The sequence below is a fragment of the Anolis carolinensis genome, chromosome 4, assembly GCF_035594765.1.
Source record: "Anolis carolinensis isolate JA03-04 chromosome 4, rAnoCar3.1.pri, whole genome shotgun sequence".
Lineage (NCBI taxonomy): Eukaryota > Metazoa > Chordata > Lepidosauria > Squamata > Dactyloidae > Anolis > Anolis carolinensis.
This window is the reverse complement of record NC_085844.1, coordinates 195,841,394-195,856,790: the sequence shown is the minus strand read 5'-3', so window position 1 is coordinate 195,856,790 and position 15,397 is coordinate 195,841,394. Positions and strand designations below refer to the sequence as shown.

General features: G+C 40.3%; 1 protein-coding gene across 1 annotated transcript; it reads left to right on the top strand.

The window, feature by feature from the left end:
- The first annotated feature begins 2,151 nt into the window (after positions 1-2,151).
- LOC100566938 (gastricsin) lies at positions 2,152-10,989 on the top strand. The gene is made up of 9 exons (XM_003220329.4): positions 2,152-3,390; positions 4,988-5,138; positions 5,729-5,846; positions 6,048-6,166; positions 6,543-6,742; positions 7,426-7,545; positions 8,800-8,947; positions 9,488-9,586; positions 10,608-10,989. The coding sequence occupies exons 1-9, from the start codon at positions 3,332-3,334 to the stop codon at positions 10,761-10,763; spliced, it is 1,170 nt and encodes a 389-aa protein (XP_003220377.1). The 5' UTR covers positions 2,152-3,331; the 3' UTR covers positions 10,764-10,989.
- The last annotated feature ends 4,408 nt before the right edge of the window (positions 10,990-15,397 follow it).

Sequence of the window (15,397 nt, the reverse complement as noted above, 5' to 3'; positions counted from 1 at the left end):
CTTACATTTCTATAAGCATGGCACTGGACTTTGCCTGAATCAGATTAAAATGGACAGATAAAGCTCCAGAAAAAAAAAGATATTGTTGGGTTGCAAATGCTCCACTGAGACTGCCTTGATCAGAGAAAGAGGGCATGAAGGAGACGGGAACACAGTCTGCCATGGAGAATTAATCAACAAAATAATAAATGATATTGAAATTATAGGGCAACTGCTTTCTCTTTTTCTTTTGTGTTTTTAATGTTACACAGGAAGATTCCTTAAATTGAATCAGGTCATTAATGCATCTTATTTACTATTGTTGTTCTGGCTGCCATTCGTTTTCCAGGACTTTGGGCAGAATTCTAATCTAACCCTGCCTAGAGATCCCAGGTAATATGTGATGGTTTTCATCCAGGTACTGATCAGGCCTGCCTGCATGATTTTGCTTAGCTTCAGGTGGCATGGTGGCACGTCATTACAGATCTGCTTCAATTAAATCTTAAAATTATTCTTAAAACTGCTCATGGCAAAGGGATGGGAAGTCATTTGTTGTTCATCCAAAATGAAGTCTATGAAAAAGGGCTGTATGATGGTAGAGCACATACTTTAATACCAGTGGTTCTCAATCTGTGGGCCACGGCCAAGCAGTGGGCCGTGAGAAAAAAATCCAGTCCTCAAACCTCGTTCCTATTTATTTATTTATTTTATTTCTGCTCCCTTCTGCAGAGCTGACTATTGCATTGGATAGACCACATCAGTTCTAGACTATTAAGTATGGTTTTCTGTAGGCGACCAGATGGCCAGGCCTGTAGCAAGGGGGGGGGGGGGTTAGTGGTTAAACACCCCCCTCCCCCGAAAATTTTCAGGTTAAAAAAAAAACCTGGTTTACTCATGAATTTTAACTGGTTAACCAAATCTACATGCTAAGTCTATGAGACGCAAAACATTAAGAGTCCCTCCAGCCACTATCTCAAGCAGATATTGACAGGTCTGTAGCTGGGGGAGGGGGTGCTAGGGGTTCAACCCCCCGCCCCCTGAAATTTTCAAAACCCCTCCCAAATTTTTTTTTCTGGCTACGGCCCTGCAGATGGCAACTACTGGATGGCATATTTTTGTATAAGAAGCTAGAGCTGATGTGTTCTATCAATGCAATTTCCTGAGTCAGCACCCCAAATAACCAAACCAAATCTAAAGTTGACCAGAAACTGATTCGTAACCCTTTTGGTACTAATGTTAGAGAGTGGTCCCTGGTCAAGTGGGCCCTGATCAAAGTGAGCCCTTGTCAAAAACAGGTTGGGAACCACTGTTTTATACACAGATGGTGTTGGGTTCATCTCCTGGCTTCTCCTGGCTCCTCTAAGTAAGTTTGAGAAAGCCTCCTATCAGAAATGCTTGGCAGCCAGATTGACACTACTAAAGTTAGCTTAGTATAGATGTCATTGGTCTCAATAAATAGTCTGATAAGACATTAGAAAGTTACTTTTAAAAGCAAAACATTTAAGTTATTTGGGTGTTTGAAAAGTAACCTATTTTCATTACATGTTTAAAACGTAACTTATTGCATTATTTGTTGCACTTTTTATTCCTTTCCATTATTTTGTTAAGGGAGGAAATTTAGGATTAATAAGAACGTGATCTGAAATTAGATTTTCTGACAAAAAGGATCTAAAATTACCATTACAAAGAAACTTGTTGTAATAGTAACAACAACAACAACAACTTTATTCTTATACCCCACCACCATCTCTCCATAAGACAATAAACAAACAGTCTATCAAAACAAAAACACAATTGAAATAAAAACATGGTCAGATAGAATATTTGTCCAGTCAAAACAAAGTTAAATAAGCAAGAAAGTATAAACCATTAGCATTAAATCTCAATCCAAACAATGCTCAAAATCTAAGAACCAGGAATACTAAAATGGACATAAAACATTACTAGTTACACTAGTAGCAATGTATGGCTCTTACAGGCTTGAATGAAAAGCAAATAGATCTTTTTTTCAACTCATAGAAGTGTTGAAGAGGACTTGGAAGGACCAGGGACTGACAGAAACTTCCTCATAGGTCACGTGGGATCCTGAGGGCCACACATAGCTCACCTTGATTATAAAGAATCGTGATTGGGGAAATCCTCCATAGTGGGGAGAGTCCTAAAACAGGAAGAGTGGACAGCATTTGAGAGTTGTGCTATACGTCACTAGTACTAACAGAACAGAAAAAAAGCATTACTCTGTCTATATGTAGCCATTCTTCCACGTTTGTGTGAGGGCTAGCTTGCGTGACTATTACCGTAGTTGTGTGACGGCCTTTCTTTTCTTTCTGGAATGTTACTTTACTGATGCCAAGTGGGTGTATGAATGCTCCACTAAGAACAATGCTCAATTCAGTACATTCCTGCAAATATTCCAAGAGTCAAGTAAGTATTAGCGTGAACTGGAGTTCATCTTCACAGTGTAGCATTAAAACTGATGTTTTCCTATGCATATGGTTAAGTCAAGGCACCCTAGTCCACCTAACACGCTGCAGCTGATGGTGGGCTGTAGTTTCCATAGCCCTGGTTAGTATGGCCTATGATGAGGGGTGATCACATCCAACAACATTTGGAAAACCACCCTTTGCCTATTCTTGAATTGAAGGAAACATGAGCAGCAGGTGGTGGAGAAGACTTGTATCCAAAACTCTGAACCAAGGATTCACCAAAATGTAGCCCAATTTATGACATAGGGAATGGCAAAACGTGGTCCTCCACATGACATTGTACTGCATAAGACTAGTTGATGTTGGTATTTTTACATAATCTAATCCAAGAATAAATAATGGGACTTTCCATGATGTGGTGCAATGGTGACATAATACTGATAAGACTTTGAATAGAAACATTAAAGGTGGCATAACTACTTATGTTAGACATGATTTTTTCCATTCAGATCCAGGTTCCACCTATAGACCTTTTCTTTCACTCCCCCTTGAGAAAACACACATCAGACTAACTATTATAACTCAAACAAGTGAAAGATAAAGCAAGTTAGATAGGTTATTTTTTTAAGATAACTGAATGCATGATGATAAGAAACAGTATGGACCTCTGCCTCTAACATATGGGGTTAACGCTAACCCACATTCCAGAGATAAAGGAGCTCTAAGAAGAACCTCAGAGTGAAGTTTTATTTACCCAGAGATAAGGTCCTGATCTGTGAATGTGGCATTTCTGAAAGTGGGTGGAGGAAACAGCATCATGTAGGGTATAAAAGTAGCAGCCCTGGTACATGAAAACCCACATGGTATTCTAAAACCAAGCTGCAGAACCTAAAGAATTCAGAAGCTGCACCTAAGAAAAGAGCACCATGAAGTGGCTAATCCTTGCTATGGTGTGCCTTCACCTTTGTGAAGGTGCAGTTATCAAGTGAGTATGAAATAATGACATTGGGGATTTCTCAGTTGCTTTGCAGCTGCAGTTGAGCCTGGAAACCAGGAAAACAGTGGTATGTAATAGCAATGTTTCTGAAGAGATGTAATCACCTTTATGTATTCTGAGCGAACGCACCTCAACTTTACAGCTACATCTCATGTCAATTAACATGTCATTTCAATTTTGACTAGAATCAAACCAATATACAGTGAAGGTAAAAGTTTTCCCCTGACATTAAGTCTAGTCGGGTCTAACTCTGGGGGTTGGTGCTCATCTCCATTTCTAAGCCGAAGAGCCGGTGTTGTCTCTAGACACTTCCAAGGTAATGTGGCTACCATGACCGCATGGAGCGCTGTTACCTTCCTGCCAGAGCAGTACCTATTGATCTACTCACATTTGCATATTTTCGAACTGCTAGTTTGGCAGAAGCTGGGGCTAACAGTGGGAGTTCACCCCACTCCCCAGATTTGAACTGGCAACCTTTTGGTCAGCAAGTTCAGCAGCTCAACAGTTTAATCTGCTGTGCCATCAGGGGCTCCAACAAACCAATATATACAATATTCAAAATTCATGGTCTTGAAAGCATGGATGCAAAGATTTACTCCTGACAATTGAACAGGGGTTGTTATTAGTTATTTGAGCCAAAATAGCCAGAGTCATCCAACCAGCATTCAAAACCAATGAAACCTGTTAGGATCAAACAGGGCGATACGATTAATTCAGACTTTAGCTGAAATGGAAGCCTAGATTATAAAATATAGGTAATAGTAATAGCTTTATCTTTTAAAAAAAAGCCCACAACACTCTCAGTAAGCAAATGAAACTCTTGGAGTTTCAGCAGGGATCTGCTGAAGCCACCTTACCATTTACAATAAAAATACAAAACACTTGTTTTCTTTGGAGCTCATAATCGAGAAAGTCAAAGAAAAGGAGAGAGAGAAAAACCAAAGCAAAAGAAAACCATGTTCCCAAATGGTTTTACTTAACATCTTGTATTAGCTCAGTTGTATCATTGGAAGAAGTACATTTTAAAGATGGGCAAAATCTAAAGATAGACTTCTTCATGTAGACAGAAAAGAAGAAAAACTCCTATTCCTCTTCCTTCTTTGATTTTTATCTGCCTCCTCCAATAAGCCTAAGTTGGTGTATCTGTTTCTTCACTTTCCCAATAACAACCCTATGGAGTAGGTCAGATTGATAGCAAGGAATTGGTCCAAGATCATCTAGTGAGTTTCGCAGCTCAGTGTGGACTTAAATCTGAATTTACTTGCAAGTTCAAATCCATCACTTTAACCCCTATGCAGCATTGGCTCTTGAGCACACTTTATGCTGGAATCCTATATCACTTTATGTATTCTTACCTAAGTAGCAGAAGTTAGTGAATTGTGAAGATATGGCAACGTGTATCAGCTATTTTGCCAGCTGTGCTATGAAATTACATAACAGCTTCCTACAGGATACAGACCTCAAAACTGACTAGTTATCATCCCTGCATACATAAATCCACTTATGAAGACTGCCATACAGGATTCTGGCCTACAGTCGTAACTTTCATATGATTGATTTTTTTTTGCCCCTTATTCTAATACAGAGTTCCCCTGAAAAAATTCAAGTCCATGCGAGAGGTTATGAAGGAGAAGGGTGTCCTGGATGAATTCTTAAAGAACAATAAATTTGACCCAGCAAGCAAGTACTTTAATGAATTCGCCTCTGGCTACGAACCCCTGTCTAACTACATGGATGTGAGTATCTGGCCGCTTGATTATGGAAAGATGGGAACTGGGAAGAGAAATATTTCACCAAATCAGAAGCCTGGCCCTGACTGAATGTCAGTCCTTAAATCCTGCCCATGGAAATGTTTATCTTAAGCTTTAGCTCTTGTTGAATATGACTCAATTAAAACAGAAGGAAGGGAATGTGAATTAACATGGGGAAAATCCTCTGAAGATGCCAGTCACAGATGCCAGTGAAACATCAGGGGAAAATGCCACTAGAGCACTGCCATATAGCCCAGAAATCACACAACACCTCAAAATCTATTATAATTTGGAAGCCATGCATATGATTAATACGTATGTCATGCTCAGTAGTGAACCAGTTTTGAAAACATGGTGATATACCCACCTGAATCATTTGGGATATTTTCTAAAACTACTAATTCTGAAACAACATATTATTTTTTAAAATATTGTTATTTTAAGATCACTTATGAAATACTTTGGGGAAGAGGATTTTTTTTCTTGCTTCAAATAGTTGTGCTGAACATGCAAAAGTTTTTTGGATAACTGTATGGTGGAACCCACAGATGACAATAGCGTCCTTCCCCCTCTAGATGTCCTACTATGGCGAGATCAGCATTGGAACCCCACCACAGAACTTCTTGGTTCTCTTTGACACTGGGTCATCCAACCTCTGGGTGGCTTCAGTATACTGCCAGAGTGAAGCCTGCAGTGAGTATCCCTCACCCTGCTGGTAATGGGAATGAACAATATTGCATGAGTGAAGATACTAAGATCTAGCAGATGCAAAGTCTACCCAACCATAAGCTCATTGTCTGTAGCTGGTGGGAGAGAGGATGGCTTGCTTACGATGTAACTTTTGAGCTGAAAAGTGATACCTTTCTAACGTCACTTTGCAATTTCCACTACTAGCAAACCATCCACTGTACAACCCGAACCAGTCTTCTACTTACTCCACCAACGATCAAAGCTTCTCTCTGCAATATGGAACTGGAAGTCTCACTGGGATCTTTGGTTATGACACTGTAACTGTAAGTATCAGAGCTCCAAAGGAATGTATTTGTTTCTCTGGTGACAACTTGATGCTGATATATTCAAAAGAGTAGTTCAAAAGAGTACATTTTCTAAGCTCTGTTCTGTACACTCCTTATGCCAAATTAGCAGATAACCAAGAGATGAATTCTTAAGCTTCCATCCCTTCATCTACTACTTGATGGTGACTAACTGTACATGGTTCCATATATACTTTGAATTGCTCCATACAAAACATTTCTTTGTAATCCTGAATATGTGTGGAATCATCCAGTTTCTCAGATGTCTATACTCTACTGACGGGCTGCATTTTTTGCAGTAACAAGCCTTACCAAGGGTTTTTGTGTTGACTTTTTTTCTCCCACTCCTCTGTAGATCCAAGGCATTTCCATTACCAGTCAGGAATTCGGCTTGAGTGAAACTGAACCTGGCACTAACTTTGTCTATGCCCAATTTGATGGCATCTTGGGTATGGCTTATCCTGCCATCTCTTCTGGTGGTGCCACCACTGTGCTGCAGGGACTGCAACAGGAAAACCTTCTTGATGCTCCTGTTTTTGGCTTCTATTTGAGCGGGTAAGGGTGAAGACAGCATCTTTTCCCTTTGGCATTTGACATGTCTTGTTCTATGTGCACATTTCATGGAGGTCCTGCCATCTATTGTAAAGAACAATTGCAAAAAGAAGCAAGTCTTCCATTCTGTTGGCTTTAAATGTATAACTCCAATACTAAGTAGTCATTTCAGCAGTGATAGGAAACTGGCCAATGAAGAGAAAATAATTGAAATTATATACACTGGGCAAATATTACTTATTTCCTATCCATAATGGCAATGGTGGGTGACTTTCAAGCTGAAAATGGATAATTTAGCAGTACAAAAGAAATTTAATTTTCAAAGATGTTAATAATACACAGTTAATCCGTACAGTTGCTGGTCCTGATAATTTAACTATGAGAGGTTAAGAGAGAAAGATTAGCTGAAATTCATCTGGCAAACTTCATGGCTAAGTGGGCATTTGAACCCTGACTTTTTAGCCGGAAGGCCAATATTCTAACATCTAATGTATACAGCCTGCAGTATAGCTGTATATATCTTTGCCAACTCTGTTTCCATCATCTTCTATATTAGTCAGTCATTGAGACATCTTTGTCTCTTTTCGGTTTTTGTTCTTTAGGTCTGGAGACTGACATATGTCTCAGTGATGGTGCAGTATCTCTGAGGAACTAATGTATCATCTCTTGCCTATTTCTCCTGATAGCAATGAGGGTTCCCAGGGTGGTGAACTTGCCTTGGGAGGAGTTGATACCAACTTGTACTCTGGTCAGATTGTCTGGACTCCAGTCACTCAAGAAGCTTACTGGCAAATTGGGATTCAAAGGTAAAGTAATTTTCACTCACATTGGTTAGTATATGCATCTGTGTGTGTGTGTGTGTGTGTGTGTGTGTGTGTATGTAGAGGGAGAGAGGGAGATTAAAACTTTCCAGAAATTCACAGTTGAACACTGTGAACAGATTGTATACTCCTGGTTACATGAACAATTGTACTTTATGAAATGCCTCCTTGGACAAGTGTTTCTCCATTCTCTTCTGGATAACACAATGGGCAACTTGCATGCTAGACAGGCACCCAAACATGAGCAAAGATTGTCCTTGACTGGCCCACAGGGAGTAGCATAACTTCCCAACCAGTGGGCAGAACAGCCTACCTCCAAGCGTGGATACTTCTTTGCTTTTCATAAAGCCTACAGTCTTAACGGTAAGTTTTCCACCCCATGATTTCAGTTATAATAATTTACGTCTCTTGGTTCAATTGAACTTTTCCAATTATGTCACAGCCTTTGAAACAAGGTCAAATATGTCAATATGTAAAGGTAAAGGTTTCCCCTGACATTAAGTCCAGTTGTGTCCGACTCTGGGGGTTGGTGCTCATTTCCATTTCTAAACCGAAGAGCCAGCATTATCTGTAGACATCTCCAAGGTCATGTGGCTGGCATGACTGCATGGAACACTGTTACCTTCCTGCCGGAGCGGTACCTATTGATCTACTCACATTTGCATGTTTTCGAACTGCTAGGTTGGCAGAAGCTGGAGCTAACAGCGGGCACTCACTCCACTCCCCAGGTTTGAACCTGGAACCTTTTGGTCAGCAAGTTCAGCAGCTCAGTGCTTTAACACACTGAGCCACTGGAGGCTCCTATTGCTTATAGCCCCTCTTAAAATCATAATTAAACAAAAAGCAAACATGCCTTATTCAATTTATTTTGGACTCTGGTGCACCTCCTGTTTTAAGATTTGGAAACAAGAAATAGAACTATTGACAGAGTGAGATTCCTGCTGATCCAAGTGTTTGCCCCCCAACCTTACCCATGGGCAGAGGTGGCTGGAAACTCCACTCTTTCCACCCCACAGTGGCTGTATCCAGTAAGTCAGATGGCCGAATAATAACCAATTCCAATACTAAGTAGGACAAGAATTCTTCTTTCATTATGAAACACTAAGAAAAGACTACGGTGATGGCTTCTGACCACAAGAACACTGAAAGCAGGCGTGGAAATTTGACATCTTTGATATTAACCCTCCATGTCTCATTATGTAATATGATTAAAATAACTTTTACATGCTCTTTCTCTAGCTTCTATATTGGCAACCAGATCACTGACTGGTGCAGTCAGGGATGCCAGGCAATTGTCGATACTGGAACGTCCCTCCTCACTGCTCCACAGCAGGTCTTTGGCGAACTGATGCAATATGTTGGAGCAGAGCAGGACGGCAATGGGCAGGTAAGAGCACCCAGATACCTATAATGAGGAGGGAAATTCACTTACTAGAAAATACTTAATATCAGTATTAAAAAGGTTAGGGTTGAACCCTATTCTTAGTCCCAGCTAGAATCACTAGAATTTACCAACATTAAATAATTGAATCAATGGATTTATTGTAACCAAGATTAATCGATGCAATGTAGGCTTTAGTGCAGACTTATTCTTTGATCCCACATGTCCCCCATATGTACTGGTGTAACTAAACAACCAGACAAGGAGTCTAGTCTCTTGTGGAACTTGCTTCATTTATTTGTGCAACATGAGTATATGAGATTAGGAGTATGACCCAGACACAGATAATTCCTAAATTATCTGTTTAGTATTGGCTGGAGTGTGGCTATTGTTCTACGGACAAACCATAGAAAATCTGGGTGCTTGTTTTAATGAGAAGGGAGGGAGATTTCAGAATCTCTATCATTTTTAGACTTCTTGAAGCACAATCATGATTGAAATATTTACAGTAGCAACATTGATCTTTTCTTGTTTCTACTTCCATAGTATGTTGTCAGCTGCAGCAACATTCAGAGCATGCCTACTATTACATTTGTCATTGGTGGAAGCAGCTTCCCCCTGAGTCCCTCTGCTTATGTCTTGGAGGTATGTAATCTTCTTGAACTGCTGTTCTCTTTCATGTTAGCTTCACACTTGGGCATTTCCTTACAGCTATATTGGACATACCAGAACCAATTGTGTAATCTACATATATACTTTTGACAAAGTAAGGTTTCAAGTTCTACTTCATAAGTAAAAACATATATGATTCTTTCTACATAAATGCTACCTACTTGTAGGTGGGAAAGGAAGCCCTATGAAGAAGTCTTTTTCACTGGGAAGTGTTGCCTTCTCCAATGGATGCTTAGAAAACAGTTTGCATGCTAAAGATGATTTTGGGCAGGAACTGGCATTAGTTAGGAAATATCATCATTAATGGATGAGCTACAGTTTGTAGACATTTTTAGAGAATCCCAAAGCAACATGATCGCACGGAAGGTGTGTACATGCCTTCAAATCACTTTATTACCATGAATTTCTGTTTTCTTAGACAAGAAATGCTCAGAGATGCTTTCCATTGCCTTCCTCTGATAAAGATCTCATAGCAGTTAGTGCTCCTTGGTGATCCCCCTTTCCAGTAGGCAGTGAATGGACAGTTTCATGGAAATCTGCTAATTCAGATACCCTGCTCCAATTAGCTTACTGTTAAAAATAGCAACATATAAACATTAACATGGGGAAAGATGCCAACATTTTTTATTGTTGTTCACTATTTATGCCACATTTTAAAACTGAAATGGAGCTCTGGTGGCGTGATGAGTTAAACCCTTGTGCCAGCTGGTCTGCTGATCTGAAGGTTGGGTTGCTGACCTGAAGGTTGCCCATTGAAATCCGCAAGACGGGGTGATCTCCCATCTGTCAGCTCTAGCTTGCAGTGACATGAGAGAAGCCTTCCAGCAGGATGGTAACACATCTGGGTGTACCCTGGGCAACGTCTCTGTAGACGGCCAATTCTCCCACACCAGAAGTGACTTGCAGTATCTTCTCAGGTCCGTTCTGACACGATAAAAAAATTAAACTCACAGTTTAAAAGCTTTAACTCAACCTTGTGCCCTTCCCTTTACAGAACAACAATGGCTACTGCACAGTTGGCATTATGCCCACATACCTGCCATCCCAGAATGGGCAACCCTTGTGGATCCTTGGTGATGTCTTCCTCAGGTCATACTACTCTGTATACGATTTTGGCAACAACCAGGTTGGCTTTGCAGCAGCAGCATAAACTCATCCAGCATCCTTACGAGCCTCTTCAAGCCTCTTCATTCTTCCTCTTTCCGATGCTTCTGTTTGCTACACATTAAGTCCACCACTTACTCATTCATTTCCCTTTCTAAGAACTTGGATGTTTTTCTTCTGCAGCATTTGAAATACCTCCTGTGAAAAATCCATAACATGATTGTTGGCTTTCTCTCCAAAGTTACTGCAAACAAATAAAATAATTAAACAAACTTGATCCATGTGGATTTTTCCTTACTTTTTGTGTGTTTTTAAAGAATTTTTTAGGATAAATGTGATATCCCAAAGTATTTGCTAAGCTGCAGAATGGAATTATGTATGCCTTCTCCTATTCCTAGTTCTTAAGGTGGTTTAAAAATGTACAGTTGTCATACAAGTTAATCACCTCCCTATTTTGGTCTCTTAGGGTAAAATGACTAAGATAATGATATGATAACAACTCATTCAGGGATTTATTTTCACAGTAAATAATAGATCGCTCCTTTAAAAAATAATGATAATGAATGCTTACTTAATGTGTTGTCGAAGGCTTTCATGGCTAGAATCACTGAGTTGCTGTGGGTTTTCTGGTCTGTATGGCCATGTAAAGGAACAGGGCCATACAGCCTAGAAAACTCACAGTAACCCAATGCTTACTTGCACATAAAAGGTGAGCAGAGGTGAAGTGCATTTGATAGCTGCAGCACTCATTCTCCTGAATTAAATGGAAACACAACACAGGAAGACTTTTATGGGGTTCTCTGGCAGCTTAAGGATTTTCCATATGAGATTATTTGAGATACAATATGTTCTCCACATTGAATATAGCAATGTCTGTTGAGTTGTTGTGAGTCTTTCAGGCTGTATGGCTATGTTCTAGAAGCATTTTCTCCTGACATTTCGCTCACAACTATGGCAGGCATCCTCAGAGGTTGAGACCCCTCGACCTCTGAGGATGCTTGCCATAGTTGTGGGTGAAACGTCAGGAGAGAATGCTTCTAGAACATGGTCATACAGCCTGGAAGACTCACTACAACCTAGTGATTCCGGCCATGAAAGCCTTTGACAACACAATGCCAATTGAGTTTTAAGAGTACAAATGACTAAAAAATTCAGTGCACTTCATGTTTAAGAATTTACCCAAACTTCATATTTGGCATGGAGATCTAAAAGGAAACAAAAATTCAATGCATGAAAAAGCCTGAGCGGACAGATTTTCCCTTTCCTCCCCTCAGTTCTCTGCAAGGTAAAGGCAGGACAATTACATTCATTTAGCAGGGATGCTGCTGAGATACATGTGAATTATGGGGAAGTTAATACAATGTTGTGGCCCAGCATCAACACAGTTTCTTCCTCATGTCACCCTTGTCATCATGCAAAGACAAATCGGAACCCTCCCTTAACATCAGACATGGCTTCAGGTGAGAGATGCTGGCGGACAATAATAGCTGTCCCTCTCAGATCTCCAACATGCATTCTGTCAACAAATCTGCTCTCCTCAGCTGTAGACAAGAATACTATTCTCTCAGTATTGTTGATGTAAGATTCAGTTCCAATCAAATCAGCTTCTGTTCACAGAAAGGAGCCCCATCTTCTCTTTTGCCTCAAATAACAAAATAATATAGTTAGCCCTGAAACAAATTTTGCTCACTTACTGTGCACTATTGGAGTTATTTATATTTCTGACAGGGAGATATTTAATGCAATGCTTCTGTATGTCTGAGCATCATCTAGTTGATACTATATGATGTTTACTCAACTTCCAATTATATTACATTTGGAAGATAATTCTAAAATAATATGAGCCTGTTGGTCTGGTGTCTTCTAAAGTTTATTAAAAGGCAGAAGGATTTGCTTTGTGTTATGTTTGAAGTTATTCTAAGTGTATAGTGTGCTGATGAAGGTATTGGTTTCATGTTTGTCTTATCCAATCCTTAATTACTGGCAATGTGTAAGGTGTCTCCCAAATGCCATTCCATGAAGCATTTTCTACAGCACCTTTGGATGTGGTCTTTCTGACTTCTTTATGTCCAACCAGAATATGCAATTGTACAATCTTTCCCCCTAATCATAAACAAATACTTATCCTAATGCAAAGGCTAAACTGCACATGAACAATTTTACTGCACACGTATATACAATATGTTAGTATCCATTGATACAGTGCCAATATGGCAGTGGTGGGCAACTGTTGCAGGTCTATGGATCAATTTTCTACTCCAGAGATCCCTTGTGGAGGAACCCAAAATGCCAGAAATAGAGGTCCGAATCCTGTTGGGAAATGGTGAATATATAACCCACAGTCACTCATTTGCAACTGCCATGTATTTCTCATCTCTATGCCATTTACTAGAAAGCATTCACTAGCATTCATCAGACTCCATTCCCCTGCAGTTTGGTGCCTGCCCCTCCCCACTTCAAAACTTTTGGAACAAGGGGATTTGAGATAGAGGTCGTTTTCTGACTGTTGTGCCAAAGATCACTAATGGAAAGGGGGTGAGAATGTTGGACAGTGATCAACAGGGAAATTGACCTCTCTGGATCCCAGAAGCTACTTGCTGGTAAGTGTGGCTTGGCGCAGGATGCCATAGCAGAATTCATTGCACTGGGATGTTGTTACTATGCTATATAGTACACAATGGCTATATAGGATTGTGACAACAAAAATGAAGTTGGAAATGGCTAGAGACATGGACATTGGAATGGGTTGCTAGAATGGGAGCTGTGTCCCCTCAAAATGTTCTGGCAAAACTAGACAGCCAAGACTCCTATGTCATTGAATCCCCTCAGTAGAGCAAAGGCAAACGCTCTCTGAACAAATATTGCCAAGAAAACCCCATGAAAGTATTGCATTGGCATCGCCATAAATCAGAAATTACTTGAAGTCACAAAACAGACAAATAAATTCTTAACATCAACATGGACTGAGGGCCTGTTGACATTATTTCCCTATTTTGACCAGAAAGTGAATCTGGATGTCCAGATTATATCCAAGGACTTCCAGTTCATAATGCATAATTTTATCCCGTTGTATTAGAAGTCATAATGCCAAAACTTGGGGGCTGGCTTGCACTTTGAGGTTAGTGTGGACAGCTGGACCAGTGCTAATACAAACAGGTCTAAAGTACAGGGGAAAGGAACTGGATCAGCCCTCTGTTGTCTTCTCAATGCTGTGGTAGATGGCCACAGAGCTTCGGAGAGCTGCTGGCTGTAGCTGGATACCTTTGCTCATATTAGCAAAGGCACAAATATAACCAGGGAAAGGAAATGGAGATCTTCCTTCCTTTCCCCCAGTCATGTGAGTGAGGTAAAGGTGCCTTGCTATGGCCAGGGGTTCTTCTGGAGCTCCATTGGGTGTCCGGCAATGGCAAGAGGCAGTATTGCTACTTTGGACCAGCTTCAGAATAAATGGCATGTATAGATGCACCCTTATACAGAGATAGACATTCCTTAAATACTACCTGCACTAAGTGCTTATGTGTAAGGGCAAAAACCAAACAAACCATGGATTCACCTCAAACTAGTGCTGGCTGTCTTCACAATGCATGGTGACTTCTGGTAAGAATTTTCTCCTTAGTCTGACTTTGCTCTGCTTTAAGTTGGGGAATACTCCAAAGTTTGCAGGAAACTTCAGCAGGATTCTCAGCAGTCTGGACAGCTGGATTTGGTCAGTTTTATCCAAATCCTATGACCAAAAAGGCACCACTACCATCATCTCTTCCCTACACTGATCAGCACAGGGGAAGAGGATGGCTCCACTCTATGTCACCACCACAACTCTCTGCCAGCTGATGGGGTGCCACTGTCTGCATTATAAGCAAGAAAATGGGGTACCTACATTATGAGGAAGAAAAAAGGGGTCAATCTACTCTCTCCTTGCAGGTCATGTGGGTGCTGCATTATGACATTACCCAATATAACCACAACAGCCAGGTACTTGCAGTGAGGTCCATGGCAAACAAGGAGTGATGGCAGCAACATAGAGTCCCAAAGACATTCCAGCAAAACCGATGTAGTCTCAGCTCAACTGAACCATCTGAACACCTATGTGGCACCACAGTGTGTCTGGCCCAGTGCATCTGACCACCATCATGATCACTCTGGACTGAATGTAGTTACTGCCTAGAACAGCTTCCCAAGGTCAGAGAACAAATGACACAATGATTCAGAAGGGGAGAAGCCGGGCATTATTGTTTTACATGTGTCGTAGTCAAATAAAATTTGGATCTCTCCAGCTACAGGTAATTTGTCCTTTGTCATTTAAATAAATAAATAAATAAATAAATAAATAAATAAATAATTCAGAAAACGATACCAACATTTCCCAAGGAAAGTGATACTACTCTGGCCTTTTGATATCTTATCACTTTTTGGGGCTAGTCACAAAGCTTTCAGATTTTTTTCATCAGCACTCACTCATTCCATTTTGTCAAAACCAAGGGCACCGTTTGTATCAAAGGGCATTAATGCGCTATCATTCACGAGGAAACAGAAGTGTAGATAATGTTGTTTGTAATGATATGGTAAATTAAGAATGAATAGATAAGGCAGAAAACGACAATTATTCTCTGAGTATAAAACCAGAGACACAACAGTGGTAACTGTGCTTTCTCCAGAAGAAGACATCAGATACCTATCACC